This window comes from Ictidomys tridecemlineatus, chromosome 2, assembly GCF_052094955.1.
Source record: "Ictidomys tridecemlineatus isolate mIctTri1 chromosome 2, mIctTri1.hap1, whole genome shotgun sequence".
NCBI classification, from domain to species: domain Eukaryota; kingdom Metazoa; phylum Chordata; class Mammalia; order Rodentia; family Sciuridae; genus Ictidomys; species Ictidomys tridecemlineatus.
Window position 1 is genome coordinate 44,422,667 of NC_135478.1, and position 14,086 is coordinate 44,436,752.

The following is a 14,086-nucleotide window of genomic DNA, read 5'->3' on the forward strand; positions in this document are numbered from 1 at the left end:
TCTCCTCTGTAGAACAGAGATAATACCGATTCCTGCCTAGCTCATGAGATTGGCATGATAATCAAATGACATATAGGTATTTAGCTCTGGGAGTAACATATAGTGAATATTTAATAAGCTAAAACTACAATGTTGTCATTCTGATTATTATCATGATTACTGTGGTAAAAATTTGAAATGAGTGCAGTGTCCTGCAGCACCTCTGCTTTCTGAGATCTTGCTTATCCATGTCTTTGTAGATTGTTTCCACATGGTGGTTTTTGTCCTGTACATCATTGGCATGAGTTCAGTTTCCTAGTATTTTAGAAATTTCCAGTTCCTGGGTGGGGAATGCAGTGTCTGCATGTGGCTTGTTCAACCGCATGTCCTTCATCACCAGACTGAGCCAGCCTGGCTGCTGGGTGCCCACTTAATCCCTGATTTCTCCACCTGGTTTTCTCTGGAGTGGGGTGAGTGGTAAAGAAGACAAGCTTCTCAAAAGGAGCAGGACCAAGGGTATCAACCAAAAAAAAAAAAAAAATCAAGAAACACTATTTTGGTTGGGCACAGTGGCATACATCTGTAACTCCAGAGACCTGGGAGGCTAAGGTAGGAGGTTCACAAGTTTGAGATCAGCCTCAGCAACTTAGCAAGGCCCTGAGTAATGTAGTAAGACCCTGTCTCATTTAAAAAAAAAAAAAAAAAGACTGGGGATTCAGATCAGTGGTAAAGTGTCCCGGGTTCAAAGCCCCGGCACCCCCCACAAATGATACTAATTTGGGAGAAGTTGGCCATGTACCAAATACAGAACCAGCATCTGGGAATATGATCATGACAGACCATATCCTGCCTTCATTGACTAAGATCTCATGAAAAGCTGACTGGTGGCTCATGCCTATAATCCCAGCAACTCAGGAGGCTGAGGCAGGAGGATCACAAGTTCAAAGCCAGCCTCAGCAACTTGGCGAGGCACTTAGCAACTCAGTGAGAATCTAATCTGTCTCTAAATAAAATACAAAAAAGGGCTGGGGATGTGTGGTCCAGTGGTTAAGTGCCCCTGGGTTCAACCCCAGTACCAAAAAAAAGATCTTATGTCAACCAAAAACCAGAATAAGATTATCTATCTGATCTCTGTCTCAGCACCTTATCTGATTCATTCACAGGACAGATTATATTATGTAATTTTCTTCCTCCCTCTTGCCCTCCTTCCCTCCCTCCCTCTCTCTCTCTTTTTTTCTTTTCAGTACTAGGATTTATTCCAGCACACTCTACCACCAAGCTACATCCCAGACCTTTTTTATTTTTTATCTTGAGACAGGGTCTTGTTGAGTTACCCAGGCTGACCTCCAACTTGCCATCTTCCTGCCTCAGCCCCCTCAGTTACAGGGACTACAGGCACACACCACCACACTCAGCTATTTTGTTTTCCTTTGACTCCCAATTAGAGTGAAAGGAACCTGCGTGCCTGGCTCATTCACTGCTGTATCCTAGGACCCAGAGCAGATCTTGCACAAAAAGTATCCAGTGAACTTAGAGCAAATAAACAACGACTAAGCAATGCTTTGTGAAATTTTTGCTTCAAGCTCAAGAGTTTAAGCCTCAGATTTCTTCTTTGTTACTAGCAGTGGTCAGCCACTACCATGTGTAATGAAAATTGACAAGAAAATCCATTCTCTCAATCCATACAGCTTTTATTTTTTAAAATGTGTGGGTTTCTTGAGATCATTCTATCCCAGATTAACCAGCTGTGGCTTAATTAAAAAGGCCCCTAGGGGATATTTGTCTTCTAGACTTGACACTTGAAGCAGGTGGAAGTTTCTGGCTGGAGCTGCTTTGGGGGTGGTATGAGGCTGGGTTTGAGCACTGGGTAATATATGGAGATGGTCTGAAGGGGGCTGCCTGGCTGTGAGAAGAGATTCTTATCCCCTCTTCTTCACCAGCGAAACAGGCTCCTCTCAACTCCATAGCAGCTCAAGGCAAGAGAAGCCTGACTCCAGAAGGTCCTGGGTGATTCTAGGCAGCAGGACCACCTGCCTTTTCCCTGGCACTTGTGTATTGCTAATTGATGGCTGCATTCTCCAGCTTACTCTGCTGTGTGATCCTTGTTAACAGGGCACTCCAGGCAGATGCTCCCAGACATTCCAGGGGGTGAGAGAGACATGACCTATTTGCCTCACATGCTTTAAGCAGCATGAGTGCCCCAAAATTTAGAATCCTGAATTCACAGTGTTATGCTATGGCTATGTGATAGCAAATTGCTTATATCTTCCCACCTTAGTTTATTTACCTGTAAAACGGGAACTGCCTCTTACCATATCTCCCTCAAAAGAATCACCATATAAGCTGCGTGTGGTGACATGCATCTACTACAGCCCAGCAGGAGACTCAGACAGGAGGATCACCTGAGCCCTCAAGATCAAGGGCAGCTGGGTAACATAGCTACACCCCCATCTCAAAAAAAAAAAAAAATCTCACCATATAAAATAAGCCAGTGAATTGGTTTCCCTGAAACTACAGTGCTGTTTTTAATTGTACCTAATGATGAATCAAGGGCCAGGCCTCTGTACAAACATGAAGCATCCTCAGATATGGGCAAATATACATGGGGTGGTTGTCAGCAAGTTCCCAAGTCTCTTCTGAAAGAACTCAAGTGGAGTATTTGACTTCCTAAGTGTGCTTGGTGAGCCAGGTGTGGGGGCACATGCCTGTAATCTAATCCATGCTGGAGGATCACAAGTTTGAGGCCAACTTCAGCAACTTAGCAAGATTCTATTTGAAATAAGAAAAGTTTCCCTGGATTTGATTCCCAGTATGATTGGGGGGGGGGTGTCACTTGGTGAATTTGTTAATGTAGATGCCCAAAATTGTGGCGCCCTGCACTACTGCTTCAGTGGAAAACTTATAGGATCCCAAACTTCACAGTTCTGGATAGAACTGTGTTCACCTTTGAGAGTTTAAATATCTAGGTAGCTGGCTTTAAAGAGAGGCCTCAGTCCTTTCCCCATCTTCATCTGGTAGAATCTTATTCATCCTTTAGGCCTATTTAAATACTTCCTCCCTTCTCATTGTGCTAGAGTCCTCCAGCCCACACTTTGAGCACCTACTGTGTACCACGCACTCTACTAAGCACTAGAGTGCAACTAAGTGCAACTAAGAATAGAGTTGCCGTTATCACCCCCATCCCCCAAGCATACACACCTTGGAGTTGAGGAAGGGAATTAGAGGAGTGAAGTGACTTTCCCTAAGATGTTTGAATCTTTTTCATTACAGTTCATGATATTCCATCTCTTCTACATTAATGTGAGTTCCTTAACCTTGGGAGTTGCCAACCCCTGTTCCTGGGAGCAAACACAGAGACTGGCATACAGCAGATGTTTAACAAACCTTTGCTGAATTGAAGTAGAAATGAGCAGTTCTGTTGGCTGCCTCGGGGTTCTGATAGAGAAGGAGGCAGTGGGATTCTTTGGGGGTCAAAAACCCAGATGTCTCTGGACTTTCCCATAGCTTCACGTCACCAATTCTGATCTTTTGGTTGCTTTCTTGCAAGTAGCATCAATAGACTTTAACAAGTCCCACTTTAGGGACAGACACAAGAAAACAATGACCTGATCAGTTGAGCTGGGGGTGCTAAAAGAAAGGTGAATATATCTTTGATGGACTTTCTTATGAGATATGGATGGAATTCTTTTCTTTTTATAAAGGGGAAAATATTTTTTTTGTATCTGACTGAGCCGTAAGCCCTGGCCATAAACTTATAAATTCATTTCAGATATAATTATCTTTAGTTCAATAACGACTTTTCTAGGGGCTGGGGTTGTGGCTCAGCGGTAGAGTGCTCACCTGGGTTCGAGCCTCAACACCACATAAAAATAAATAAATAAAACAAAGGTATTGAGTCCAACTACAACTAAAAAATAAATATTTAAAAAAAATAACGACTTTTTTGAGTCTCAGTTTTTATGACTATAAAATGGGAAGGTTAGAGAAGACGTCTAAGGTTCTCTCCAGCATCGTGGTTCTGTGATTGCATTAGAACATTGGACAGGTTGAGAACAGACACTTAAATTACCCAAGTACAAAGCAGTTCTGAAAATGGAATATCTTTAAGTGAATTAGATTTTCTTTCCAGTATAGTTGTTTCTCCAAGTTAGTCAGAATTTGACCCTGGTATCTATGAATGTTTTATGGAGACATATAGAAAAAAAAAGAAAAGGAAAAAGAGACTCTAGCAGCATGAATAAGACTAATAATGAAAAATGATTATCCTAGAGCTTAATAGCTTCCCATAATTCTTAGAACTGTTCATTTACATAGTCCCGTTAAAGTTTTGTGGCAGTGTGGTGGAAATGATAAGGTTTGCATATGATATTGGATTGCTTGCTTGCTTTCCTGAATCAAAACCATAATCCCTGTTTACATTTAAACTTTGTTTTATTGTTTGTTTTGCAGCGGAAACGGAAGCAGAGCGCCCAAGATGAAGACGCTGTTAGCCTTTGCAGCCTCGACATAAATGTAAGTCCTTTCTGCTTCCAATGTCCCTTCTCTGATCATTATTTGTTAATATGCTGTGTACCTTTTTGAAGTGGGCTTCCCTGGTCCAATATGGAAGTTGTAACCCAGGGGAAATAAATTTTTTTTTTCCTTTTACTGGAGAAAGTTGTGTGGTCAACTTAAACTTCCAGGCTAAGTTCTTCAAAGCCTGTGTCTTTTCTTTCATAAAATGAAGTACGAACTTAGTGCATCTGGGTAAAATCTAGATGAATCCTGCTGTGCTGTTATAGAGGCTGGTTCAAGAAGATGAACCAGATGTTTGCCCCTTTGTGAGGAAGTTAGCGGCTTGGCCCAACTCAGGCAGCCGGATGGCCCAAAGGCTGGAAGAGAACTTCAGCAACATGATGGAGTGGATGACTTTGGAGTCAGTAGATCTTAGTCTGAATAAGGATTCTATACTTAACCATTTGTGTGGCATGTTTTCTCATTTGTCAAATAAGCATGAAAAGACTTCACCTGGAGCTGGGTCTATAGCTCAGTGGTAGAGTGCTTGCCTAGCATGTGTGAGGCACTGGGTTCAGTCCTCAGTACCATGTAAAAATAAATGAAATAAAGGCATTGTGCCCATGCACAACTAAAAAAAAAAAATTATTTATTTTTAAAAAGACTTCATCTAACACAAGTTTTTGTTAGTTGAATAAAACAATGAAAGAATACCAAGCACCTACTAGGTACCTATCAACATTAACCTTATCGTGTTTTTCTTTGAAAGCAAACGTTTGCAAAAGAGGCTTCAGGGACTATGTGGTTGAATGCTGGTAATCATAGAGGTGAAAAGCTTTCTTGAATTTTTCAGGCCTTGGAGGCTTAATTTCAGCAGCTTCCTGTGTACAACCTCTTTGCTTCCCTCTAATGCAACTGGGAAGCCTCCCTGGGCCTCCAAGGCTCTCATTATCCAGGGTGAGTGGGCAGGTGGTTAGGAACTCAAGCCTTTACTGGATTCCTCCTGTCCCCTCGTCTATGTATTTTTTACACTTTATTGGGGTTTCACTATCTTGCATTGTATCAACTCCTCTGACTTTAGGCCCAATGTCTCTCTTCTACACAGACCTTCACAAGGTATTTTTATGAGATGAGAAGACTTACAGGCTAAGAATTAAGAACTGATTTGTTGTCTTAGCTCTGCCTCTCACAGGGAAATGACTAACAATGTCATTTCCCCTCTCTGTGCCTCAATTTATCCATTTGTTAAAAAGAAAGGTTGGGGATCAGGTCTTCTAAAACCATCATGAGCTGATGACATTTATTTACTGGTATAAACAATGCATTCACTAAAAAGCTATTTTTAATTATGACTGAGTTTTCTGTGATGCAAACAGACATGCTGAGTGAGCCTGAGCTGGCATATAATTAGCATTCTTGAGCACTTTATTTCACCATATGGTGTTTATCTGTTCTAGTCTTTGGACCATCAGATTGATGGAGTTAGGCCAGTTTACTAGGTTGCCATGGAAACAGGACAAAAAGATGATGTCTTCCGGGTTTTACTTTATTCACTGAATATTTTATCGCTGACAATGAAGCTATGGAAGTTTCTTCATCAGCAATCAGATTTTTTATGTGTGTGTTTGGATGTTTATAATTTTGTAGAAATTTATTTTTAGAATTTTAAAACTTAGGATTTAAAGACCCCTTAGCTAGACCCCTTAGCATGTAATCCTAGCAGCTTGGGAGGCTGAGGCAGGAGGATCACAAGTTCAAATTCAGCCTCAACAACTTAGTGAGGCCCTAAGCAATTTAGCAAGACCCTGTTTCAAAACATAAAAAGGGCTGAGGATGTGGCTCAGTGGTTAAGCACCAAGATTTTAATCCCTGGTACTAAAATAAAATAAATAAAATAAAGAGCCCCTAGCCATCATGCACTTCAGTCCCTTCACTTTGCAAATGAAGAAATAGAAACCCAGGTGAGTGTAATGACTGAGGCAAAACTTTACTCTAGATCATTTCTAAGGTCAAGCCTCAGCTACAGTTTCCCTCAACTACATAATTAGTATTTATTTTTCAGAAAAGCATGTCTCTGGATGGAGTGTGTGTATGTTTTATCAAAGAACCACTAAAGTCTCTGATATGAAAGGATTATTTGAAATTATGGGTCATGACTTGGTTTTTGTACTGGTTGGCATCAATGGCTGCTTTCTTGTCAAGGTCACTTAAGTCTCAGGAAATGAATAATTTCAAGATAACGAATTCTTCTTGTATAGCTGCAGATGATATTACTTTTTTTTTCTTAACCATCTCAAATATTATGTTTTATTCCAGTAATGAGACCTTTATAGTAGAGGAGTATACCCAATTACCACCATTACGGCTATGCTTAGGGATTCATCTATGGCCAAACTCATTTCTAATTTGCTTGGCATTTTTTATGAATCTTGGCAAACAGATTTCCAGAACCTGGGCTGAATTTTCTTAATTTATTACTGCATAGTAATATATTAGTAATTGTAGAAGTTAGAAGAACCCTGGAAGTGCTTTTAGGGACATGAAAACTGCTGTTTGGCAGGTTCTGCTGATTCTTAGAGTCATATGGAGATGACATTTGTGTGCCAGAGTCCCATGGAAGGGGTTTATTAACGCTAATATTTCACCAACTCTATGACACACAGTAGAGATGAGTTGAGTTGAATTAACTGGTAGGTGGAGCCACCCATGAAAAGATATTTTGCCATAAATGCAATAATATCTAAATAAATATCTGAGCCAAATAAGTTAATTAGTCTAATAAATAAATGGTCTTTGTAGATTACTCAGAAGGACTTTAATCTTTAAATACTTATTTATTTATTTATTTTCAGTACTGGGGATTGAATCCAAGGTGCTTTACTGCTGTGCCATATCCTAATCCCTTTTCATTTTTTATTTTGAAACAGGGTCTCAGTAATTTGCTGAGGTTGGCCTCACACTTGCAATCCTCGTGCCTTGGCCTCTCTAGTCACTGGGATTAGAGATGTGCACCACTGTTCCCAGTTATCTTTGTATTTTTAAATGGTAATATCCACTGAAGTTGTAGCTAATCCCTTAACCAACCAGCAGCAATACTGAAAAGTTGCCTCAAATTCCTGGGCTCAAGTGATCCTACTGCTTGAGTCTCCCAAGTAACTGGGACTATAGGCACACACAACTATGCCCAGCTAAAAAGTTGTTTTGAGTCTATGTGTAGTGGAAAGTATCTGAAAAAGAGAGAGGGGGAAAAAAAGGTAGGTTTCAGTAGATGACTCATACCAGAGGATGTGAGGGTTTAGGAAAGTAATATTGGTAACTCTCAATTTTGATTCCATTTAATAAGTGGAAAGACAGTCATCAGATATATGCTTTGAATAAGAAATTGCTCAATGAGGAGTCGGGGGTATTTGGGAGATTGTGTTCAAGCTTCCATTGAGTCTCAGCCCAACAATGGACTCTTGTTAAACACTCTCTGTTAATTTTTTTTTCCAAATAGTGAGCTGCCCTAATGTGTGCTGATTTTAATGAAACATAACTGTGACATAAAAAGCTGGGAAATGTTAGTACAGATGAAATCTCCCTTTGATTAAATAGTGCTATGTAGCACCCTCTGTGGTGTCTGAGTGAGGATAACATAAACATTCCCAGTGACATCTTGTTTTTATTTTAAAGCCTTAAATGATGATTCTGATAGGTGTTTAGAGGGAGTTTTCCTGCTAAATCTCTCTCTAACCTCCTGTGAAATTTGGACTGAGGAGACCAAACGGGAGTGGGTGAGCTAAGAAAAGAGCTTCCTCTCACAGAACAGGATCCTCAGTCATTTGGAGTAGGGGTGTCCCTGATTCTTTGGGGCATCTTGTGATAGCCCTGGGTTCCAGTAAATCTTACAAGATTCATTTCAGGGCAAGATTTCAGGGCATTTGCAGATCCCAGCCAAGGCCCTACATTAGAGTTCTTCTTAGAGAGGAAATGGGCAGTGTTTTCAAGCCCAGTCAGGGTGACTGCGTTGTTCTTCCCTCCACTCCCAGCATTTGGTAAAAAATGGATTTGGACTAAAGAGTCCACGCTAGTTGACAAAATAATCGATTTCTATTTTTTCCCACCACTTCACCCAGTGCGTTGGCTGAGCCCCCAGCTTCCGGGCAGAATAGAACATAAACTATTCCAGAAAAAAAAAAAAAAAAAGGTAACAGTTTTGAGAACAATTTGCAGAGCAAAGAAGGCTCCCAGCAGCCGCCTACAAATCTCCTCTCACGTCAGAGGATATGAGTTGCTTCCCCCACTTTTCTAGTTTAAATTATAAGGGCAAGAGATGCCTGAGTGGAGTGCTGAGGGGTTCATGGCACCCCAGCAGAGAGCCTGGTGGAAGAGCAAGGTGTGTCCCCACTTGAGGGCACAGCTCAGCACCAAACATTTTTTCTCCAAAAACAAAAAGAACATCGAGCTGGACACGAAAATAGTTTCCAATGATAAAATGATGTAAAAGGTGAAAAGGAACATATGTTCTTTGTAGAAAATCTGGAAAATGTGAACAGCAGAGTTTGACAGTGCACCCCAGAGAAGTAGATAATTTTTTTTTTGTACCAGGGATGATTGAACCCAGTGTTGCTGTACCACTGAGCCCTTTTAAAATGTTTTTATCATGAAATACTTGACATACAAAACAGTACTAAGAGAACGTCAAACCCCATGTAGCTACTGCTGCAACTGAAGAAATATTTTCTTATTAGTGAAGCTGAAGATCTTTGCAGACCCCTGACTTGGCTAAATTTGATGTTTATTGCTGTCTCACCTGTCTATCAACTGTCTACCTATGTAGTTATATAACTGCATATAACTTTTTAAAGTTGGGATAACACAAATTAATTTATTCCTGTACTTTTCACTTACTATATTGAGAGCATGTCACCATATCCTGAAATATCCTTTAAGAACATTATTTTTAATAACTGTAGAGTACTTTGTCAAATGATTGCAACAAATTTATTCAACTCATTCTCTCTTGGGGACTTAGATAATTTCAGACTTTTCACTGTTAGAAATAACACTGATGAGCATCCAGGAACATCCTTCAGTGGTCCCATCTTATCAGTAGGATGAAGTCTGAAATGTGAAATCCCTGGCTAAGAGGGTGTGGGTAGTTTTAAAACTTGTGAACAGGTTTGTATCCCTTTCAGAAGAGAAGTGCACGTTCAAGTGTGTTGTATGGAATCTCACAGAAATAGATCATTTTCAGATTTCTCTGGCCCATCTTTCTTCCCACTACATCACTAGTCCCTTGCTAAGACTGTGACTTCACATGGAACATTTGGTTAGCTCTGCCTTTTAGGACAGCCCCTTACAGGGCCCAGGCACCTTTCTTGGCTGGTGGCAATGTCCTTGGTGATGGGATATCCTTTCCATGTTGGTGAGCCTTCCCTATGGGAGCAGGAGGCTGGACCATGGGTGGGGTGGCATGGGATTGGCATTCACATCCTTCCTGAATTCTGCTTTGCTGGTTTGCAGACACTGGGATAACTCCTATTTAAGCTCCTGCTAAGAAATATAGGGGAAGAACATGCTCATACCTCTCAGTGCTTTTTGAGTTCCATACATTGTTACAGCATCTCCTCTGTCCCCTTTGAGAAATTTAGAAAGAAGTTTATGTGACATATGCTCGCATCTTACGCTTTCACTCCCCTCCTCAGGAAGAAGAGTTTAGGAATTGGAATAGTCTTTTCAGAAGCTCACTAAAATGATTGCAGACCCTCCTTTCTTCTTGGCACTATTCAGCATTTTGTTGGCCTCTGTACTGGCCTCCCTGCCTCTGCTTACCTCTAGGTCATCTTTCTAAAGTATAAATATTTTCTTAGATTGCCTGCTTTCAGGTCTTAAGAGTCTATAGTGCTTCCAAAGCCTGTACCACCTGGCCCCTGCCAACCTGCCCATCTTCCTCCTAAACTATTGCCTTCCCCCTGTCACACAGGCCAACCATACTGATCTTCTTTCCGTTTCTCAAACTTACTATGCTCTGTTGTGCCACCAGGTCTTTTGCACATTCCATTTCCCCATGTCTGGAATGTGCACAGGTTCTTCCTTCTTCTTGTACTTTGCCTGGCTCCTGTCCACTAATGCTTCAACATCCAGCCCTAGCTCTCAGACTTGGAGGATTCTTCTAGCCATTCTGTATTCTGTCCCTCCACCCCCTGCCGTCCGTCCCAGGCTTGTGTCCCTGTCATAGCCTTTATCACATAGCTGTGATGTCACCTTCCTTGTCACTCTCCCCAGGGAAACTTGTGTTCCCTCTCATTACATCCCCAGCACAGGGGCAGGCACTGATCCCATAGAAGTACCTAGTAAACCTTGAGTAATGGTAGGCTTAAGATCTCTTTCATTGTATCAGTGACTGAAAGGGACAGATAAATGTTATAAAGTCAATGGCATTTTGAAAGGGAAGGGGTCAAATTTAAAAAATCTAAGGCAGAAGACAAAATGAACATATTTACCCCAGATGTATAAAGCCAGGAAATCTTTTGGACTCTGTTCACTCAGCAAGCCGTTTCCTGAGTTTATTAAAAAATAAGTGGTCACGCTCTGTCCCTGAGTTCACCAGTAGCCCATGAACTCCTTTCTAAGCAAATGGTATTTCATCAGAGGTGCTCCATAAATGTGTCTGGGGGATGAATGAAGGGTGAGTGACTGCGTCTCAGATGGATTACTCAGATGGGTGTGTCTGAGCTGCTCAGTCTTGTTTACTAGCATGGGTTTCCTGTGGTAAATAAGAATCATCATCACCATCATCAGAATATCAGGGAAGAAAGAACCAAATTGCTGGAGTCCTTCCTTATGTAACATAGCTATGGGAGACCTCTTAGTTACATGGTAAGAAGAGCAGCCTCAGTGATTTCCAGGCCTGTGCTCTCAATCATAGTGCTAATTATAGTTGTGGTTATTATATTATCAAATAGTATGACTTGAGTGTTGGTATGGATTAAGCCTTCATGTGCTCTGTGCTTTCTGAATACCTCATTTGATTCTCCCAGCAGCAACCCCATAGGTGGTCTCCAACCCCCACCACCCCCACCTCCTTTTTTTCCCCCCCAGATGAGGAAACTAAGGTTCAGAAAGAGGGAATGAGCTCAAAGGCATAGATTATGGATTCAAGTCCAGGATGGTTGAATTCTATAGCTTTTCCACACCACCTCCAGAATAGAAAAGAAAGGAGAATAAAGCATTTAGCACTGTTACTTCTAGTGCCAGATGAGTTATAGGCCATTTAGCTGGTCATATTAGCAGACTAGCTTTGAAATGTGTAGCAGGCATGTCTGAATTTTCATTACCTGTATATTCCTGTTATTTGCTAAGTTACATGAGAGTTGATATAGATGGGGAAGAAATCCTTCCTGTTTTGATTAAGCTAAATGATGCTTCACTGCTAGAATATGTTCAACCAGACACGGATTAGCAGTAGAATTATTTTATCTCTTCTTAGCAGAGTCCATATAATTAAAAAAAAAAAAAGATACCATTTCTGAAGTTTTGTTTCTCCTAGTCCAAGAGATTAACTAACTGGGGAGATTAGACTTGCCCTAGCCAGCATGAGACCTTGATGAATTACGTGGGAGATTTTAATAATGTTCTTATCACCGAGGAGACCAGGCCTGTCGTGGAAAGTGAGTCTTCATTAACACATGCTTATATTTAACCTATTGGTGTTTTTCTGTTTTGGATGTATAATCTATTTATGCTATCTGTGAAGTCATTTGGGCCTAACGTAGCAGAGATTCTACATTCAGTCTGAAGGTTTTTCTGACGCTGCCATCTCCTGACATGTTGCCCCATGTTGTCACAAACACATCACTTCTTTCTTTTGGCCTGATTGATTAGGTGGTGGATTATCATCATTGCCATGAGCTTTTCTCTTTGACCCCAACTTTTGAAAAGCACAATGACAAAGAAATTCCAAGGAGCTTCAGGACATACTCTGAGAAGTTGATAGCTTAACAAAGTGCAAGTCAGCATATCCATCTTTTACTCTTCCCCTCCGGGTGATAGCAGTAATATCCATGTTAAATGAGGATTCCTGTGTCCCAGAATATCTATTTGTTTGGATTTGTAACCAGAATTTCAAGCTTTGGGAGAAAACATCACTCCATACCTATTTCCCCACCTGTAAAACTGAAATCATAACAGTGTCCTCCCTTCAAGTTACAAGGATTAAAATCAGTTCACATAAAGTCCTTAGCATCTGGCCCACAATTATCATAAAAATGCTAGCCATCATTGCTGTTGATTTCATGAGAAAAAAATCCCTTTCTAGTTAAGTCTGAAGGTTTTTGTTGTTGGCATAAGTATTTCATAAATAGAACTGATTATGAAATTTAAAAAAAAACAGTATATAAAGACATGTATTCAAGAATCTTTATTACATTAATTATAATTGCTAAAAGACAGAAGCAGCATGAACATCTGAATTATGTAGAGATTTATAAATATATTACAGACTGTAACTATGAAGTGCCATTGCAAAATACAGTGTATATGTCATGTTCCCGTGTGTGTCCATGTAAAGGAAAAAGCATGGAAAATCATATACTGGCTGGGCATGGTGGCCCATGCCTTTAATCCCTGTGGCTCCAGAGGCTGACGCAGGAGAATTACAAGTTCAAAGCCAGCTTCAGCAACTTAGCAAGACTCTGTCTCAAAATTAAAAAAAAAAAAATAGTTTTAATAAAAGAGCTAGGGATGTACTCAGTGGTTGAGTGCCCTGGGTTCAATCCCTAATACCAAAAGAATAAAAGAAAAGAAAAATCATACATTGTATGGTAGAGAGGGTTTGGGTTGGATTGGGAGAATGAAATCAAGGGAATGAGGTGATTAATTTCCAGGATCTTAACCTTTGGCATCTTGTGAAACTTATGAATGAATACCCCCTTCTTCTAGCAGACTATTTATATTTGCTTGAAATATGCTTAAAATGCAGAAGGTTACAATGAACCAGTTATACTGAATTATAGGTATAATATTTTAAAAATCAAATTCATGGCAAAAACCACATATGTGCTTCTTAATGCATAAATAAGCCCTGGCAACATGTCTCATCCTAATAGACCCTCAATGAGATGTAAGAGGAAATGATATTTTGGAAAATCTGTAACAACCCCACTGTCATTTGGAAATAGAATGATGTCTGTAAATACTGTCTCAGGTCTCCAAATGTTTCTATGATTTGTGATCTCCATACATACTGAAAGGAAATGCAGATTTTCATTTGTTGGGCAGAAATGCAGCTCTGTGGTAGAATGTTTGCCTAAGCATGCACAAGACCCTGAGTTTGATCCCCAGTAATGCAAAGGAAAAATTAACTGTTGGTAAAATAAAGATCTATTTGTTTTCTAATCAACCTTGAAAATACTCTGAATTATATCTGTGGGCCTCTTGGGTTCATGGACTGAGGATTCTAGAATAAAAGTTCCTTCTCTAGATAATCTCTTGTGATAAACTTTTCTATTAATTACGTTTATAATAATATGAATGAAAAAATGCAGGAAATATAGAAGATTTTTTATCTGTTGACATATGAGATTGTTAGTGTTAGTAAAGGAGAGAATGTAAAACGTTTTGTAAAAATTGT

The 14,086-nt window shown here is 40.2% G+C and overlaps 1 protein-coding gene across 4 annotated transcripts in view; it reads left to right on the forward strand.

Moving 5' to 3' along the window:
- Arhgef3 (Rho guanine nucleotide exchange factor 3) overlaps positions 1–14,086 on the forward strand; it is a 311,883-nt gene that overhangs the window by 166,022 nt on the left and 131,775 nt on the right. For all 4 annotated transcript variants that reach the window (XM_078038366.1, XM_078038365.1, XM_005317224.5 and 1 more), the window contains one exon: positions 4,429–4,491. In XM_078038366.1, coding sequence (XP_077894492.1) covers positions 4,429–4,491 — 63 coding nt within the window. The remainder of the gene's footprint in view (positions 1–4,428; positions 4,492–14,086) is intronic.